Source organism: Myxocyprinus asiaticus, chromosome 50 (assembly GCF_019703515.2).
Source record: "Myxocyprinus asiaticus isolate MX2 ecotype Aquarium Trade chromosome 50, UBuf_Myxa_2, whole genome shotgun sequence".
In the NCBI taxonomy this organism is placed as follows: Eukaryota; Metazoa; Chordata; class Actinopteri; order Cypriniformes; family Catostomidae; genus Myxocyprinus; species Myxocyprinus asiaticus.
In genome coordinates, this window is record NC_059393.1 from 20,065,157 (window position 1) to 20,081,409 (window position 16,253).

Below are 16,253 nucleotides of genomic sequence, written 5' to 3' on the forward strand. Positions count from 1 at the left end.
CACACCGAATGGGAGAGACGAGGCAAGAAGCCGGCACGACTGTCTAAAAAGGAGGATATTCGGAAAACCTGAAATATTAAATTACAAGTATTATTGTCGGAAACGTCGTTCCTATTTAGCCTACTGAGTTTGCAATGTTACAGCTTAGGTTCTCGGGGGGTTTAAAGGAGTTTTGCAAATACAGTCTAAGACTCATTTTAAAAAATAATACGGATAATAAAAGACCACCATGTGCATCTTCATTTAGACGTCTCCTGTGTACCCAGACAGATGCGGCCGGCCAAGCCCAGAAAGATGCGCTCGCCGATTCGGCCACGGAGAAGTGAGTAGCGATTAAAACCAGCTGCCTTTCATTAATAAAAGCTGTTAAAACCTCCTGCAAAGACTCTGGTTTGTTAGAACATATTACATTAAAGAGATCGGGTTTGGTTTCACTTTAAAAATTGCATGGAGAAGCATACATTCCATTCATTCTCTCAGCCAAATGATCTAAGTCATGATGATGATTGTGAAGGATTTGTCTACTAATATATATATATATATATATATATATATATATATATATATATATATATATATATATATATATATATATATAAATTTATCTATTTGAAAGCGGTCCAGACATTTTCAGAAAAAAAAAAAAATAAAATAAAATCGTGCACTAAGGATGGGGGCCAAATCCCCAGGGGCCAAAAAGCCAATGTGATCTCCTGTGTGAATAATCAGAAATCTTTTTTTCTTCTTCTGCTTTTCAAAGCGTGGATTTCAGTAAATTTTAAGGTAGGAGTGCATTGGCCTTTATGAATACTGGAAGTGTGGAAGATTCTAGATGCTTTCAGTTTCATGCAAGGTCAAGAGTCAAGATTGGGGTGGGACCAAATGTACAAATTTATGAATCGGTCATCAAAAACCCCATATTTATCGCCTGCTATTCTGAATATTAGGGTAGTATGTGTCTTTTTTAGTGTCTTTGGTAGTTATGCCTTGCTTTCAACCATTGTTTTTTAAATATTCTCCTTTTTTTGCATGCAGTTAGTGAAAGAGCCATATATTGGCAAGACCGATTAATCGGCCGATATTTGATTGTTTTGAGATCGTCACTGAGTTTACTTGCACTTGGGAAGTTCGATTTAAGTTGGACTAAAATAATAATTTGTCTTTATAAAATGCAATGTAAATGCTTTATTTCGACTAAAATTGTACCAGTCTGATTTTTGCGAAGTCAGACTTAACAGATCTAGATAAAACGATTGTAGCTCGGCTTCGTTTAGCACGTTAAGCAGACCACAACTGGCCTTGGCGTTGCTCTGCTATTATTTCATGTATACTTAGAAATACAAATGAAGATTGCAGCTCGACCATGCAAAAACATGTTGTAGCTCGATTATAACTGTGCATATAAATGTACTGCGCGATTAACAGAAATGTTAGCGCTCCCTTGCATTGACAGTAGGTAATGAACATTTTCTGTTGTCCTATATTTTTGATTAAAGTTTCAGTAAATATTATGTAAAATATTCCTCTAGTTTTAGCAATTCAGTGTATGTTTTGTTTTACTAAATTGCATTGTATTGCATATATATTAGAAATCTATTGGAAATCAGCAGTGCTTTCTACAGTAGATATCGCATTATCGGTCAAACACAGCATGCAATTTGAAATAGTACTGTAATCAGTCTCATTGTTACTTTTTTAGGTGGTAAATCGTTCAGTCACAGGCAAGGTTGTTGAGTTCTTTACCTAACACATGTTACAATCATTTTAATGCATGTTACTTCCTGTACTGCCAAATCGGCCACTTCCTCTTCCTGTAACGAAGGCCTTCAAAGCCTGGAAGTGATGAAACTGGGGTTTCCTCGAAAAAAAAAAAAAAGAATCAAAGCCAGGGAGGTTTTAAAAACGTTCTCTTGGAATCTACTGCTCTCAAGTCAACTTTTGAGCATCATTTGGATGATGTTGTGTCAGAGTAGTCGATACTATCGTTTCTATGCTGAGCTTTCGTTTCATTCATTTGGTATGCATGGTTTGTGTGTTTGTCCTTGGAGATACTGGTTGGCCTTTTCTCTCCATCTGTTTCTCTCTCATGCCTTCTTTCAGTGACTTTTGAAGGTCTTGCTCAGCTTATGGTTACATCTGTAATGTTCTGTCTGGTGGTACATTGCATTCCATACCCCAGATATTTCTTACAGCATGTATATGTGTTGTTTTGTGTGTGTGTTCTTCTCTCAAAGTCATTCCTCCTGTCTGTATATGTAAAATTGTCTATGGTCCTCCAACTGTCACCATGACTTCTTCCTGTTTCTCTCATGCTCTGTAAAAAAGCCTAGTTTTTGTACTTTATTCTTTTTAGACCCAGTCTTATTATTAATAAGCCAAAAATAAAAAAAAAAGTACTGTAGTGGGAACAATGGTACAGAGATGGTATTAGATAGTAATTTTTATAGTACTTTGATATATACTGTATCATAAAAATGAATGCCCATATTCATATTCCATGGTATTCAAAGGTACTTACCATGAGTACCATGTCACTAAAAAATAAAAAATGGTATTACCATGGTACTTTTCAATTAGTGGCATCTCACTAATGGCAGATGGTTCGTTTTTCTTGTGAGTTTTCTTGCGTGTGTGTATGAGCGTGATGTGAATGTCAGGTGTTTTTGCTGGTTGTTTGACTGGTTCTCCTTGAGGCAGAAGGAGATAATGAAGACATTGTTACAGAATCATCTCGCTAACACACACACATTTACTTAGCTATATAAATGCCGACTTACTCAAGTAGGCCTATAGCTAAGTGTTAATTGGGCTAATCATGTTTTGTTCAGACCATATGAAACTTTTTTTCATCTCATATAACTCTAAATGGAAAATATACTGCAGTAAAAACAGATAAACTGTGTTTAGTCTGCTGTCACGTAGTGGATTATTTCCGTTCTGTGTTTGTGTGTAAAAATAGCTGTGTTGGAGTGTATGTTTGGCCATGTTTGTAAGGGCAGCCAATATTTGGCCATTTTTAGATAATCTGTGAAGCAGTAGCTCCAAAATTTAAAAATGTGGTAGCTAAATGTTTTCAAGTGTCTTTTATTTATTTTTATTTTTTTTTATTATAAGAAAACATTGTGTAAAATATATGTATTGTGTACATGCAATTTGCTATTATTGCTATAAATATATCACATTAAATCAGCCATTGATTACTATGCTCTCTAGATATCAAAATCAGTAATTGAAAAACTCAAGTTGGTTGCTCTCTAGCCAAAGCTGATACCGATTTCTAATGTGCTGGATTGCTGATGGCTGAAATAATGCTGATCTATACAGTGTATATATATATATATGTAAAATGTAATTTTATATACATTATACAATTATATTGAGATGTACACCAAATAGCTGAAATGAATATTTCCTGTTTTACAAAATATTTACAATTCTCATAAGTCATAATGATGATATAGTGATTAGAATACAATACCAATGTCTTATGCTAATGCTTTTGTTTATATATGTGTCTCATTGTTTACTTTATCAATGTTTTATATGGCTGGATATCTCATTCATTTCTTTTTTATTGTCTCTCCCTTTTGGTTGACCTGCTTGCTTTGCATTTGTTGTGTAAGTATCTTGTTCATTTTCCTTTGATCATTAAATGCGAACCCTTTTTTTCTCTTCTAATTGTCTCTTACTCCTGTAAGACACTGTACCTATATGTCCCCATTGAAGAACATCCCCTTGTTAAACTACCCAAAATGACTTCACAATAGCCTTAAGCCACCAATAGAGCACAACAGTCTGGTTCCGGAAGTAAAAATCCCATTCATTTTTTTTTTTTCCATAGGGGAATTGATTATTAACGATATCTTATAAACTTTTAAAAATAGACCTACCATGCGCTCTGAGGGAATCAATCAATGGAATATGCTTCTGTTTAAGACATCAGTCTGCATTATTTGAATTTCACTTTACATTTTTTTTTTTTTTTTTTCGTTTAATAGCTGAAATTCTGGTGTAGAACAACACTACCCATGATCCTGAGGGGGGAATTCCACCAATCATAGAATTGTGGCCAACAAATATTTGAACATATTTGTAAATATATTAATATTTTGCAATAAATGAAAAATATATTGTTTCAGTTGTTTCTATTCAATTACATCATCTGCAGTGCTTCATAGGAATAGTAGTTTATTCTCTCATGAAAGATGTTAAATATAAAGTCTTGTACCTTCGTGTTTTTCTCCGATTTTTAAATACTTTTTTTTTTTTTTTTTTTTTTAAGCTTCAAATCAAATTTTGTAATGTTGTGATTCACCTCGGAGCTGGTTGGTTTGGTTTGGTTTATGGCTTAGAACTCTTCTATGAAGGATTGTTTCTGAATTAATGGGAAAACCGCTTCCAGAACCAGGATGGCTGTTGCGTCTATTGGTTCCAACAATTGAGTAGCTTTCCTAATGTGTTTCAGAACATAATTTGACTAAAATGCAAAGCTGATGTTACCCCACCAGTGATCCACCAATACATGCTCAAACTCACTCAGAATGTAGGCTAATTTCCCTATGCTCTAGAGTTCATTTCTGAATGGTTTGTGGTCAGACTATAAATCAAAGCTCTTCCGTTTCAAAGCCAACACTGAGGAACAGGCCTTATCTGGGATGCTATGACTATCCCAGAATGCAAAGCCTTGTTGGGACTTCTGAAATGAAAGGCCCAGGTTTTTTCCCAGTTGCTTAATACTTTGCTTATAAATGTTTAACCAATTCAACCTTTGCAGGATTAAATTATGTTACCTCTTCTTACGCACTAACTTCTTCTCTAAGAAAATATGGGGTTCAGACAATCTCACAATGCCTGTCAGCGGTAAAAGTTATTTTCCCTTTTCAAAGATGTTATTTAGGCCATGAACATATTCTTCACAGGTACACAAACACAGCCATGAATGCTTGGCAATCACATTTCAAGCATGCAGTCCTGTTGTACATAAGTAAGGTGCGTTCTTGGGTTACTGTCGTAACAAACCTCAGTACTCAAGAAGGCGACAGGGTTTTAATTTCAGATATCTGTGCCATTAAACTATAATGCTTATTATTGTTCAGTAGAGGTCTGTTAGTGGATTTTGTCGATGCCAATAACTAAGGTGGTGAAAAAGGCAGATACATGTAACCGATTAATCGGCCGATAGTTTTTAAAATCGATTTATAGAATGAAATAATAATTTTTATTTATTTTTTTACATTTTAGTCTTTCCTAACAATGAAGAGCACAGACATAAAGGCTTCAGTCCAAAATGAACAAAATCCCAGATGCAATTTATTGTGCGATCAAAATCCCAACTATAACCAAAACAAAATATATGATTTGGTGTATAACGTGGTACCTTTGACTATAAAACAAGGGGCCTGGGTAGCTCAGTGGTAAAATACGCTGGCTACCACCCCTGGAGTTTGCTAGTTCGAATCCCAGGGCGTGCTGAGTGACTCCAGCCAGGTCTCCTAAGCAACCAAATTGGCCCGGTTGCTAGGGAGGGTAGCGTCACATGGGGTAACCTCCTCGTGGTCGCTATAATGTGGTTTGTTCTCGGTGGGGCGCATGGTGAATTGAGTGTGGTTGCTGCAGTGGATGGCATGAAGCCTCCACACGCACTATGTCTCCGTGGCAACGCGCTCAACAAGCCATGTGACAAAATGTGCGGGTTGACTGTCTCAGACACGGAGGCAACTGGGATTCGTCCTCCGCCACCCGGACTGAGGCGAATCACTATGCGACCACAAGGACTTAGAGCGCATTGGGAATTGGGCATTCCAAAATGGGAGAAAAAGGGGAAAAATCCCCCCCCCCCCCCAAAAAAAACAAGTCTAAAAACACTTACTTATTTTGGGTCTCTTAATTATAATGCTCTATATTTAATTATTTACTAAATTATGCTTTTCATAGCTTATGTTCACCACATTAAGGATTATATATATATTTTTTTTTCATTATTATTTTTGTTTTTATTATTAAAAACAGAGGAACACTAAAGTACTATTTGCAACTATCAGCATCAAATAAACCTGATACATTTTTGTCTGCCTCTATTATTCAGGTAGCAAGCTATCATGAAAAATTGTAAGGAACTCACCATCCCTTTTAAGAAGTCCAAAAAACAGTTTATAGCATGCGTAGGCCTTTTTTAGATCTTTTTTTTTCTTCTTTTCTTACCCCACTTTGGCATGCCCAGTTCCCAATGCGCTCTAAGTCCTCATGGTGGCGTAGTAACTCGCCTCAATCCGAATGGCGGAGGACGAATCTCTGTTGTCTCCGCATCTGAGACAGTCAATCCGTGCATCTTATCACGTGGCTTGTTGAGCGTGTTACCGCAGAGACCTAGTGCATATGGAGGCTCACGCTATTTTCCGCGGCATTCACGCACAACTCACCACAACGTTGAGTGATGATTTGCATTTGTGTATTTATGTGGAGTATGTTTCAGACCAAATACTTTTTACAACCTTACAAAGAAAACTGGATTGGTCAGATGAAAGTGTTATTTTTATTAAAAGAAAAACTTTTCCTTTTAATGTGAACCCCACTGCCTGGCATTTTGAGTATAATTCTGAAATGTGTTCCCTAATCATGAACCAAAATTGCATTGAAGCTCAATTCTCGACACAACCTCTCCCCGCTTCTAGTAAACCCATTTGCTTGAGTATTGTCAATTTTTCAGTGTCTCTCTGATTCTCAATGTATCTCTACATCATAGGAGAAGGAAGGCAGGCATTTTGCCCAGCCTGGAAGATCTTCTGTTCTACACCATTGCAGAGGGCCAGGAGAAAATTCCTGTTCACAAATTCACCATGGTAAAGCCACACACACAAACTGGGGAATGAGGACAAGGTCATTGCGACCAAATCACACTCTGTAACTGCCAATATAGATTCCCCCCATTCTCGGTTTCCAAATAGTTGTCTAGAATGACGAGTGTCTCTCCCGCATATAAATAGATGTGGTTTTGTTGTTCGTTGGGGTTCTTTGCATTAATTCAGTGCGATTAATTCTATAAAAATAATGTGTTAAAAAAATTAATGCAATTAATTATGTCCCCGGACTGCAATAAACAAATAATGTTCCTACTATCAGAGCAATTGAAGTTTGAATTTCCATCTGTTTTCAGCAGGGGGCAGTAAGCAAAACTCCAGCTGTTTAGGCAACGTGCGGATGTACAGATAACAAAACCACACTCTTGGCTGCTTGCAACAGCACAATATTAGAACACGTTCTTGCCTTCAAAAACAGCTGTATGGAGTGCAATTTCGATGCAGAAGTTTTGAGACGTGTTTATAAGTTTCCAAACTACGTTTAACTTATAAAATAAAAATGCTGCGTTTATGATGGAATGCAACCAAAGTGAGGTCAACGCTCTAAATGTGCATGTGTAAATTGCTGCATCTTCAGAAAAGCCCTTATAATAAATATATCTCTGACAGATTGATGAATTCAATAGCAAAATGGATTGTTGTGGACTGAATGCCAATAATAGGCTTATGTTCAATAATACCGAAATAAACAACATATTGCCTTTTAAAGCCACTTTTTGTGTTGGCTTATCACTGCTTTACTCATCTGCCACAAAAATGTAATGCATTTTAATTATCAGAATTTTTATTTTTATCATATATATATTATACTGTGACATCACTAGCTCTCTACTGAAGGTGGAAGCGAGGACCGGGTAAACTGTCCGATGTAAGACTTTATTTTTAACACTTTTCAGCATCACATCAAACGGTTTGCTTTTCAGCACAACATAAATGCACACACATAAACTCTGCTGCGTTCGTCTCTCTCTTTCCCCTCCGGCGGTCTGAATTGCCCTTTTATCCCTCTCCAGCTCTCAGTGCAACACAAAACAGCTGTTAGAGATAATTTCCCACAGGTGTCAATCCTTACCCCTCTTCCTCTCCCGGCCTCACTCTCCACAGACAGCACTCAGTCGCACCCCCATCACCGCATATATTTTTTATTATTTTATCATTTTAAATTGAATTGTTGTTATTTTAGGGGCTTTCTCAGCAAATATTTACTAAATACGATTAATTGCAATTAATTAGATTAATCTGCATATTATGCAATCGATTGACAGCCCTAAATAAAACATAAGATTGGTATCAATATAGATTTTCCATACAAAAAAGACTGTTGAGTCTCTGTAATATCTGATTGAATTAATTATGCTGTGAATTTGCTGTCTTTTTTATGTTCTCAGGCTTTGAAATCCACTGGTCTACTTACCGGGGACCCTCGTCTTAAGGAATGTATGGAGATGTTAAAGGTCACCCTTAAAACCACTTCAGATGGCACTCTGGATCGACATCTCTTCAAAAAGTAAATATACATGTGCAAAATTGAATCCAAACACTTTTTGAACAAGATTATAATGAACAAAGACTTAACAATTTTTTTTGAGAGATTAAGAATATATTGGCTGCAGTGTGTCCATCTCACTTTTAGGATAAATCAATTGAATTCAAAGTATTACTTGTGTCTCTTACAGTATATTGACATTCAGTGGTGTGACATTTTCATTTATGGCATTTAGCAACTTCAAAAATGAGGCTGTTGCAGTCACTGATGTTGTGCAGATGGTAGAAACCTAAGTTTAACAAAAAAGGGATGTTTTTTCCTTGACAGAGTTTTCATTAGTCAGCCATGTGGCGCAGTGCCTGTGAAGTTGTTGGTTTTTCAAGAACGCGTCGAATCAGAGCTTTTTTAAAGTTCCTTTTATAGTCCCACATCATAGGAATTATTTACTGCAATTTACACTCAGAGAATAACTGTAAGATTTACACATTTCAATTTCATAACAAAATTCCATCAAATTGAATGGAGTAATTAAAATAGTTAATTAAAACTTACACAATTCAATCTGATGGAATTTTGTTATGAAATTGAAATGCATAAATCATTTATTTTTTTGAGTGTAGAATTGCTCTCTATAATAACATTTTTAATATTTGGTCTGCTTTTATTTTGGGCTTAGATTTTAGAGGTTGTACCCAAGTGTTTTGCATTTGTTCCTTTTATTGTACCTGTTAATTTTTACAATATTACATTCAGATCTCAAAGTGAAAAAAATAAATGAATCATAACTATTTCTCCAAGTGTAAAAAAATATAGAGAAAACATTGCCTTTATGCTTCTCTTGTTAATATATGTATATTATAATCTGTATACTGTCTATTTTGTCTCTTATTTACTGCTATGCAGAGATAGCACACTGTGCTTAATGTCTGATTGATGTATTTTAAAAGTTGCTCTGTACTTTCTCGAAGAAACCACATTTTGTTTTTGTCCGTGTTTTTAAAAAAGACAATAAAACTGACTTTGACTTCTCTTCCCATAGATGCGTGCAGAGCAACATCGTGCTGCTCACTCAGGCTTTCCGCAAGAAGTTCGTAATTCCTGACTTTCGATCGCTCACGTCTCACATCGATCAAATTTACGACAATGCTAAATCCTTGTCGGGAGGCCAGGTATGCACCTTCAAATCTTTTTAGTTGTTTGTGTCTGAATGACGACAAATACAAATGCATGATCGTCTGATGTTTGTTACGGAACACATTGTGAATTGTTAATTTTATTTTGGTGAGTTTTGTTTTTTTGTTTGTGCGTTGAAAGTTGTTTTGTCGCTTTTCCGTTGCGTAGGTGGCAGATTACATTCCTCAACTCGCGAAATTCAGCCCAGATCTCTGGGCTGTGTCCCTCTGCACTGTAGATGGTCAACGGTAAGATGTGCTGTTTTATTTTAATATTTATTTATGTTATGTTGGCCTAGATAAACAGAATTTGCTCTGTTAACCATTTATTGCGATTTGACGCTTTGCCCTCGACATAAATCTAAACGGGACATCCTCATTGTTTTCTTCTCACAGATACACTGCAGGTGATACGAAAGTTCCATTCTGTCTGCAGTCGTGTGTGAAACCGTTAAAATATGCAATCGCGGTCCACGACCACGGCACGGAATACGTACACCGTTTTATAGGGAAAGAGCCCAGCGGTCTTCGATTCAACAAACTGTTCCTCGATGAAGATGGCGAGTCCTCTAATTTCTCTCTGAAATGAATGTTTCTGAAACATATTTGTTGAAAAAAGTTGGTTTTCCATGCTAGCTAAAACCAAATAAATGTTTTAATTAATTTCATGTATTTTCCTAGTGCGGAGTTATAGAAATGAGAATCACCATTAAAAAGATAATGATTAAGTAAAAAAAAGTTAAACAACTGGATGCATTACAGTAATGTGAACTTGGGGTAAAAATGTGCTTTAATGTCTAGAAATATTTTTATTTTTCGCCCATCCTTGTTTATTGATTCGTTATTTTATTTTTCCAGATAAACCTCACAATCCCATGGTAAACGCTGGCGCCATAGTTTGCACCTCCCTCCTCAAGGTAAATCACGTTCTTATCTGTATGACTTTCTACTGTCTTGATTAAATGAGACCCAAAACTCTCACTAATTGTACTTCTTCCAAGATTTTTGAAAAGTTAAACAGAATTCCCAATTTGTCCTAATTTGATCACTTTAAAAAGTGCCTTGTTGAATGTTTAGCTTTGCCGATGATGTGTTAGAAAATGTTTGACGTGAGACCGGATCAGAGAGACGAACGGATTTAATCTGATTACTTTCTCTCTCTCATCGTGAGATTAAGGTTATGAATAATCACGCTGACAGGATTATTTAGTAGAGTGGGCAAGCAGGAGGAAGGAAAGTGGGATGGCGGAAAGAGAGAGTAAAAAGAGCTGCAAACGGATGCGAGAGAGTGAGTGACAACTACAAGTTTGAAAGGGAAAATTAATGTAAAAAAAGAATAAATTCTGTGAAACCAAGTGGGGAAAAGTTGAGAGAAGAGGGCATTAACACGTCCCAAATGACAAAATTATTTGGATGACCCTTATATTTACAATAATGCAAGTTGTAGTTAGGTTATGTTGCCGTAACTTTCCAGAAACCACACCTACTGTGAGGTAATTTAATGTAAACAAAATATGATGTTCTTTATGTATTTGAATAAAAAAAATTGCAACTTTGAGAAAATTTATATTTTAGTAATAAATATGCCGTTTTTATGTCTTGATTTTTAACAACCAAAACAAAATATTTTTTTTACATTTTATTGAAATGTTGCCTCAAAACTACTTTTTTTTTCTGCAATACAGAAATGTGTTCTTTGTGAAATATTTTATTAGGTCAGGTTTTTAGGTGATACAAGTTACTTCAACAAATTGTTTCTATGACTTTTTAAAAAAGTTAAACATAAATAAAAATAAAAATTCCAGAAACAACACCTACTGTAAAAGAATAAAATAAATAAGAATAATGTTAACAAAACATGACGTTCCTTATGTGTTTGGATTACCAAAAAAAGTTATATTTTAGTCATAAATATGCAAATATGTTTTTGAATGTTGTAAAAATATCTAACAAGGTTTTCTTAAAGTAACCTCAAAACTACTTTTTTTCTTCAAAAGTTTGTGAAACGTTTTGTTAGGTCAGGTTTAAAAAAATGGTTTTTTATTGTAAAATATATATATTTTTTTTATTTATTTTTTTACAGTTAGAAAAAAAATTCTAATATTAATCTGAAGATAACATAAAAATTGTGACGTGCAGTTAAGCTGGTATTTAAAACAATATACAAATAGAGTTCTAGTTATACTGATTTTACAGATTAACATGAATTTTAAATTCAGAACTGCAAATCAGTTACTAACAGTACGTATTACAAGAAAACACTACAGTTTCATATTTAGTTAGATTTTTTCATGTTGATTTTTTTCTTTGAAAATATTAGTTGGAACTATGGTTACAAATATTGCAAGGGTGCATGCTAAACACGTCATAACGTAATGAAAAATTAAAACGTTGGAAAGTTTTGAAAATCGTATTTGTTATATTAAAATTCCCCGACATCTGATGCATGAAGGACGTAGGGTAAAAACATTATCACAACCTTTAATCACAACCATTTTGTAAAACGTTTTTGTGGTGGGATCATTAAAATTAGCATTAGTTGCCAATTTAAAGTCAATTGACGCATAATTAACACCTACTCCAAAAAATGAATATCCTATCATGGTGTTATAAAAACTAAGTATTGTCAGGCAGAAAAGAATATTGTTGTTTTTTATTTAGTCACGTTCTGTTAATTGAATTAGAACTGAATGGATTTAGAATCAACCACAATATGTAGTTAGCATTTTCGCTTAAACCTTTGATAAAAATGATTAATTCACAGGGCTTTGTTGACCTGTTAGAAACTCAGAAACATTACAAACAAACATGCATAAGCAGATTTTAATAGCAAGCAAAAACATGTTTGTATTTTACATTTTTGTGACAACAACTTAAGGCAAATACCCTGCATGAAACATATCTTTCTCTCAGACCTGTGGAGGTGGAAATATGTGATTTCTGTGTGAAGGCTTTTTTGTGGTTTTATTGTTGTTGCATATTTTACAGCATTAGGAACTGTGGGAAATTTTGACCCTCCAACAGGTCAATGACATTGGTAATTTCCCTTTCACTTATTTGTTTATTCCTCATTGAACAAATTTCTAAGCTAATGCTAAACTACATTAGCATAAGACTGACAAATTCATTGTTTTGCATATTTGATTTGAACATTCATTGTTTTTAATGATTTAGTGAAAGAGAATCAAGCTGCATTTTTTATTTTGAAAGTAATTTCAAAAGTTACTTTTTGTTTTTTAGTTATTTCTTACATAAGTATTTAGCAAGTACAAGTAGCATTACATTTTAATAAACATTTCTTCAATGTGGGAAAAAACATGGAATTTTTTTATTGACTTTAGAGTCTCAAATTTATGCATTACACTTAAGAATCATAATGTCTTACAGCAATGTTTAGAACTCTAAATTTTATAAGAACACTACTACTAAAACAAATTTACAGACAACACACAATTTACTAAAAAAATTAGTGGTGATTTACAAATTTGTTCTGATTATTTTTCCATAATCCCCCCAACCACCTCTCACAATCGAGAATCCACAGCAATAATATTACTTACAAACACTGCCTTTGATTCTTTGAATTATTTTTTTCCAATCAAATCTACATCTAGCATCTAGAGAGTTACAATCCTCATGTGTGTGTTTTTTTTCATGCTTCATTAGAAATTGCCTTCCTCTTTAGCAGTAGCGAAACAATTGTTCTATAATTGTTACTATAAACTCAATTCTTAATTCTTATGTTTACATTGTGTATGTCTAAATAGTATGATAGTATAATAATATATCCTTTGATTGTATGGCTGTGCATTCAAAAGTTTGTTCATACCTTTTGTAAACAGTTCATTTCAGTGGTATAATGCATTCATATGGTTTATTTTTGCCTTTCAGCAAGGTGTAAGCAACGCTGAGAAGTTTGACTATGTGAGTTCAAATAAAAACATTTCCATTTTCATGTTTTGTTTTTTTTTTAGTTGAGGTCTGCGTGTTTTTAATGAACTATTTTGTTGAAGGTGATGAACTTTATGAAGAAGTTGGCTGGAAATGAGTATGTGGGTTTCAGCAATGCAACGTAAGTTTTTTCTATTTACAGTAGTTTAATTATCTACATTACGGAAATCCAAGCAAATTAGACACGTTTTTAGTCTTTATGTGTAGGGTTTTCACAATACCAACATTTTAGTAGTTGATGCCAGTTACAGAGAATTTTCACAATTGAAATGACCCTAATATTAAATGAAATCGCTACTAAAAATACTGTATGAAAACTACTATTGTTTTTTTGGGGTTTTTTGGTATCAAAAAGAACCAAGTAACGGCTCTTTTGACATTTTACGAGTCCTTCCTAAAAGTTCTTTTCTGTTGTCTTTCCTGTAGGTTTCAGTCAGAGAGATTGTCAGGTGACAGAAACTTTGCCATTGGTTACTACTTGAAAGAGAAAAAGGTACGCGTTTAATTATTTTGTAGCAATTATAGACCATTGAAGAGCTACTTGGAGCATTCATTTTTTATTTGTTTTCCACACCTGCAGTGTTTTCCTGAGGGCACTGATATGATCTCCATCCTGGACCTTTACTTCCAGGTCAGTATAAATTAAACATCCTTTTTACTTTCACAAACAATTTTACATCACATACAGTTTTTACATTCAAAACTATTTTACTTGAGTTAAAGTCTGGGTACTTTTTCACATTTGTACTTAAATGAAAGTAAATCTGTTACTCAATTAAGAAGTACTTCACTAGTAGTCAAAGTAGCCAAAAACAAACTTAAAGGAATATTCTACGTTCAGAACAAGTTAAGCTCAATCGACAGTATTTGTTGCATAATGTTGATTATCACAAAAAATAATTTTGACTCGTCTATCGTTTTCTTTAAAAAAAAAGCAAAAATCAAGGTTACAGCTAGCCCTTTTCCACCGGCATGTTTCGGGGGCGGGTTTTAGATTTAATCATACTTAAATATTAAATACAAGTAAACATTGTTTTATTTATTTTTTGCTTTAGACACAGACTGAAATTCAGAGACCAAGATTTTCTCATTGAAGTCACTGTCATGCACAAACGTTCGTTGAGTTAATTTACACTTGTGTCAAGATCGTCCATTCTCAATGATGGATAGAAATAAACTGAATTGCTTTACATGTTGCATTGAAATTGATTTAATTGATTATTGTAAATAAAAGTTAAGGAACATTTCAGAAAGCATGATTTGATTGGTTTGATAACTTATTATTTATTATGTTTATGACATACATATGATTATGTTTTAACTTGGAAGTTAAAAGTATTTAATTTCAACAGTTCTCAAGTAAAGGGCAAATTCCCCTAAATAATACTTAGTTCATTACTTTCTAATTATTACAATTAATGAAACGGTTAAAAAGTAAATAAATAAAAAATTCAACATTATTTAAAAAGTACTGACGTTTTGTTTACTTCACTTATTTTAAATATTAAATGTTAATATTAAAAGGAATGTCCCAGCTTCAATACAAGTTAAGCTCAGTTGACAGCATTTCCGGTATAATGTGGATTACCACAAAAAAATATTTTGACATGATGGCGGTAAAAACTATAAGCGATTGTATCACACTAAAAGCATGTTAACACCTATAATGTTTTTACATTTTGTAAACAATTGTGGACTGGCCCCATTCACTTTTTATTGGAAGTATTTTACTGTAACCGTGATTTTTTGCTGTTTTCTTTAAATAAATGAGGGACACGTCAAAATCATTTCCTGTGGTAATCAACATTATGCTACAAATGGTATCTCACATCAGCTACACAATCAATATTACAATATGATTAAATGTGTTTTGATTTGTTCATTTAGCTGTGCTCCATTGAGGTGACCTGCGAGAGTGCCAGTGTGATGGCAGCTACACTGGCGAATGGCGGGTTTTGTCCAATCACGGGTGAGCGTGTGCTGAACCCAGAGGCCGTACGGAACACGCTGAGTCTCATGCACTCCTGCGGCATGTACGACTTCTCCGGACAGTTCGCTTTCCATGTGAGTTTCACAGACACACGCACACATACACACATGTGGGAAATGGCTGGAAGTTTTACTTTCAATGTTAGAAAGACACAAACACACACGCAATAACTCTCTGTTTCAGTTTGACGTTGTGTGCTTGTACCGTAGGTTGGTCTTCCGGCTAAATCAGGTGTTTCCGGGGGTATCCTGCTGGTGGTACCTAACGTGATGGGCATCATGTGTTGGTCTCCTCCTCTGGACAAACTGGGCAACAGTGTGCGGGGCATCAAGTTCTGCACGGTACTAAATATAAATCTTTTTACATTAGCGCTGTCAATCAATTAAAATGCTTGCAATCAACCTGTATAGCTGGAGTTGCGCTGACTTCGACTTGCAAAAATATAAAGGTGGTACTTCAAGCTTGCATTGCTCTGTTGGTAGGAAAGTTCCTTATTACGTACTGTTAGGTGGCATGATTGGTTATGTAAGTTTTCTTATGCATTTATATAATTAATGGCACTGTATTAACATGTTAAATCGACAGCCTTATTTTATATTGAATTTTTATATTGAATTATGGAGTCACTTTGAATAGAGAATGTGGTTGTCACTTTTGTTATGTTGGCTTGATGAAGTTTAAAGTTTAAACTTTTTGTTAAGCCAACATCAAAGTTTTGCCACCAACAAACTTTACCTTCCTAGTTCAATCATAATTGATCTGTGTGTGAACAAAACCTTATTTAGCACTCAAAAACA

The 16,253-nt window shown here is 34.5% G+C and overlaps 1 protein-coding gene across 6 annotated transcripts in view; it reads left to right on the top strand.

The window, feature by feature from the left end:
- Positions 1-16,253, top strand: part of LOC127438773 (glutaminase kidney isoform, mitochondrial-like) — a 27,094-nt gene continuing 10,841 nt past the window's right edge. For 3 of the 6 annotated variants that reach the window (XM_051694620.1, XM_051694622.1, XM_051694623.1), the window contains exons 1-13: positions 1-322; positions 6,743-6,839; positions 8,246-8,364; positions 9,383-9,512; positions 9,685-9,764; positions 9,912-10,075; positions 10,374-10,432; positions 13,407-13,439; positions 13,529-13,587; positions 13,893-13,959; positions 14,047-14,097; positions 15,354-15,530; positions 15,666-15,797. In XM_051694620.1, the coding sequence (XP_051550580.1) occupies positions 135-322; positions 6,743-6,839; positions 8,246-8,364; positions 9,383-9,512; positions 9,685-9,764; positions 9,912-10,075; positions 10,374-10,432; positions 13,407-13,439; positions 13,529-13,587; positions 13,893-13,959; positions 14,047-14,097; positions 15,354-15,530; positions 15,666-15,797 (1,356 nt within the window). In that variant the 5' untranslated portion in view covers positions 1-134. The other 3 variants (XM_051694621.1, XM_051694624.1, XM_051694625.1) reach the window with 3 other exon arrangements.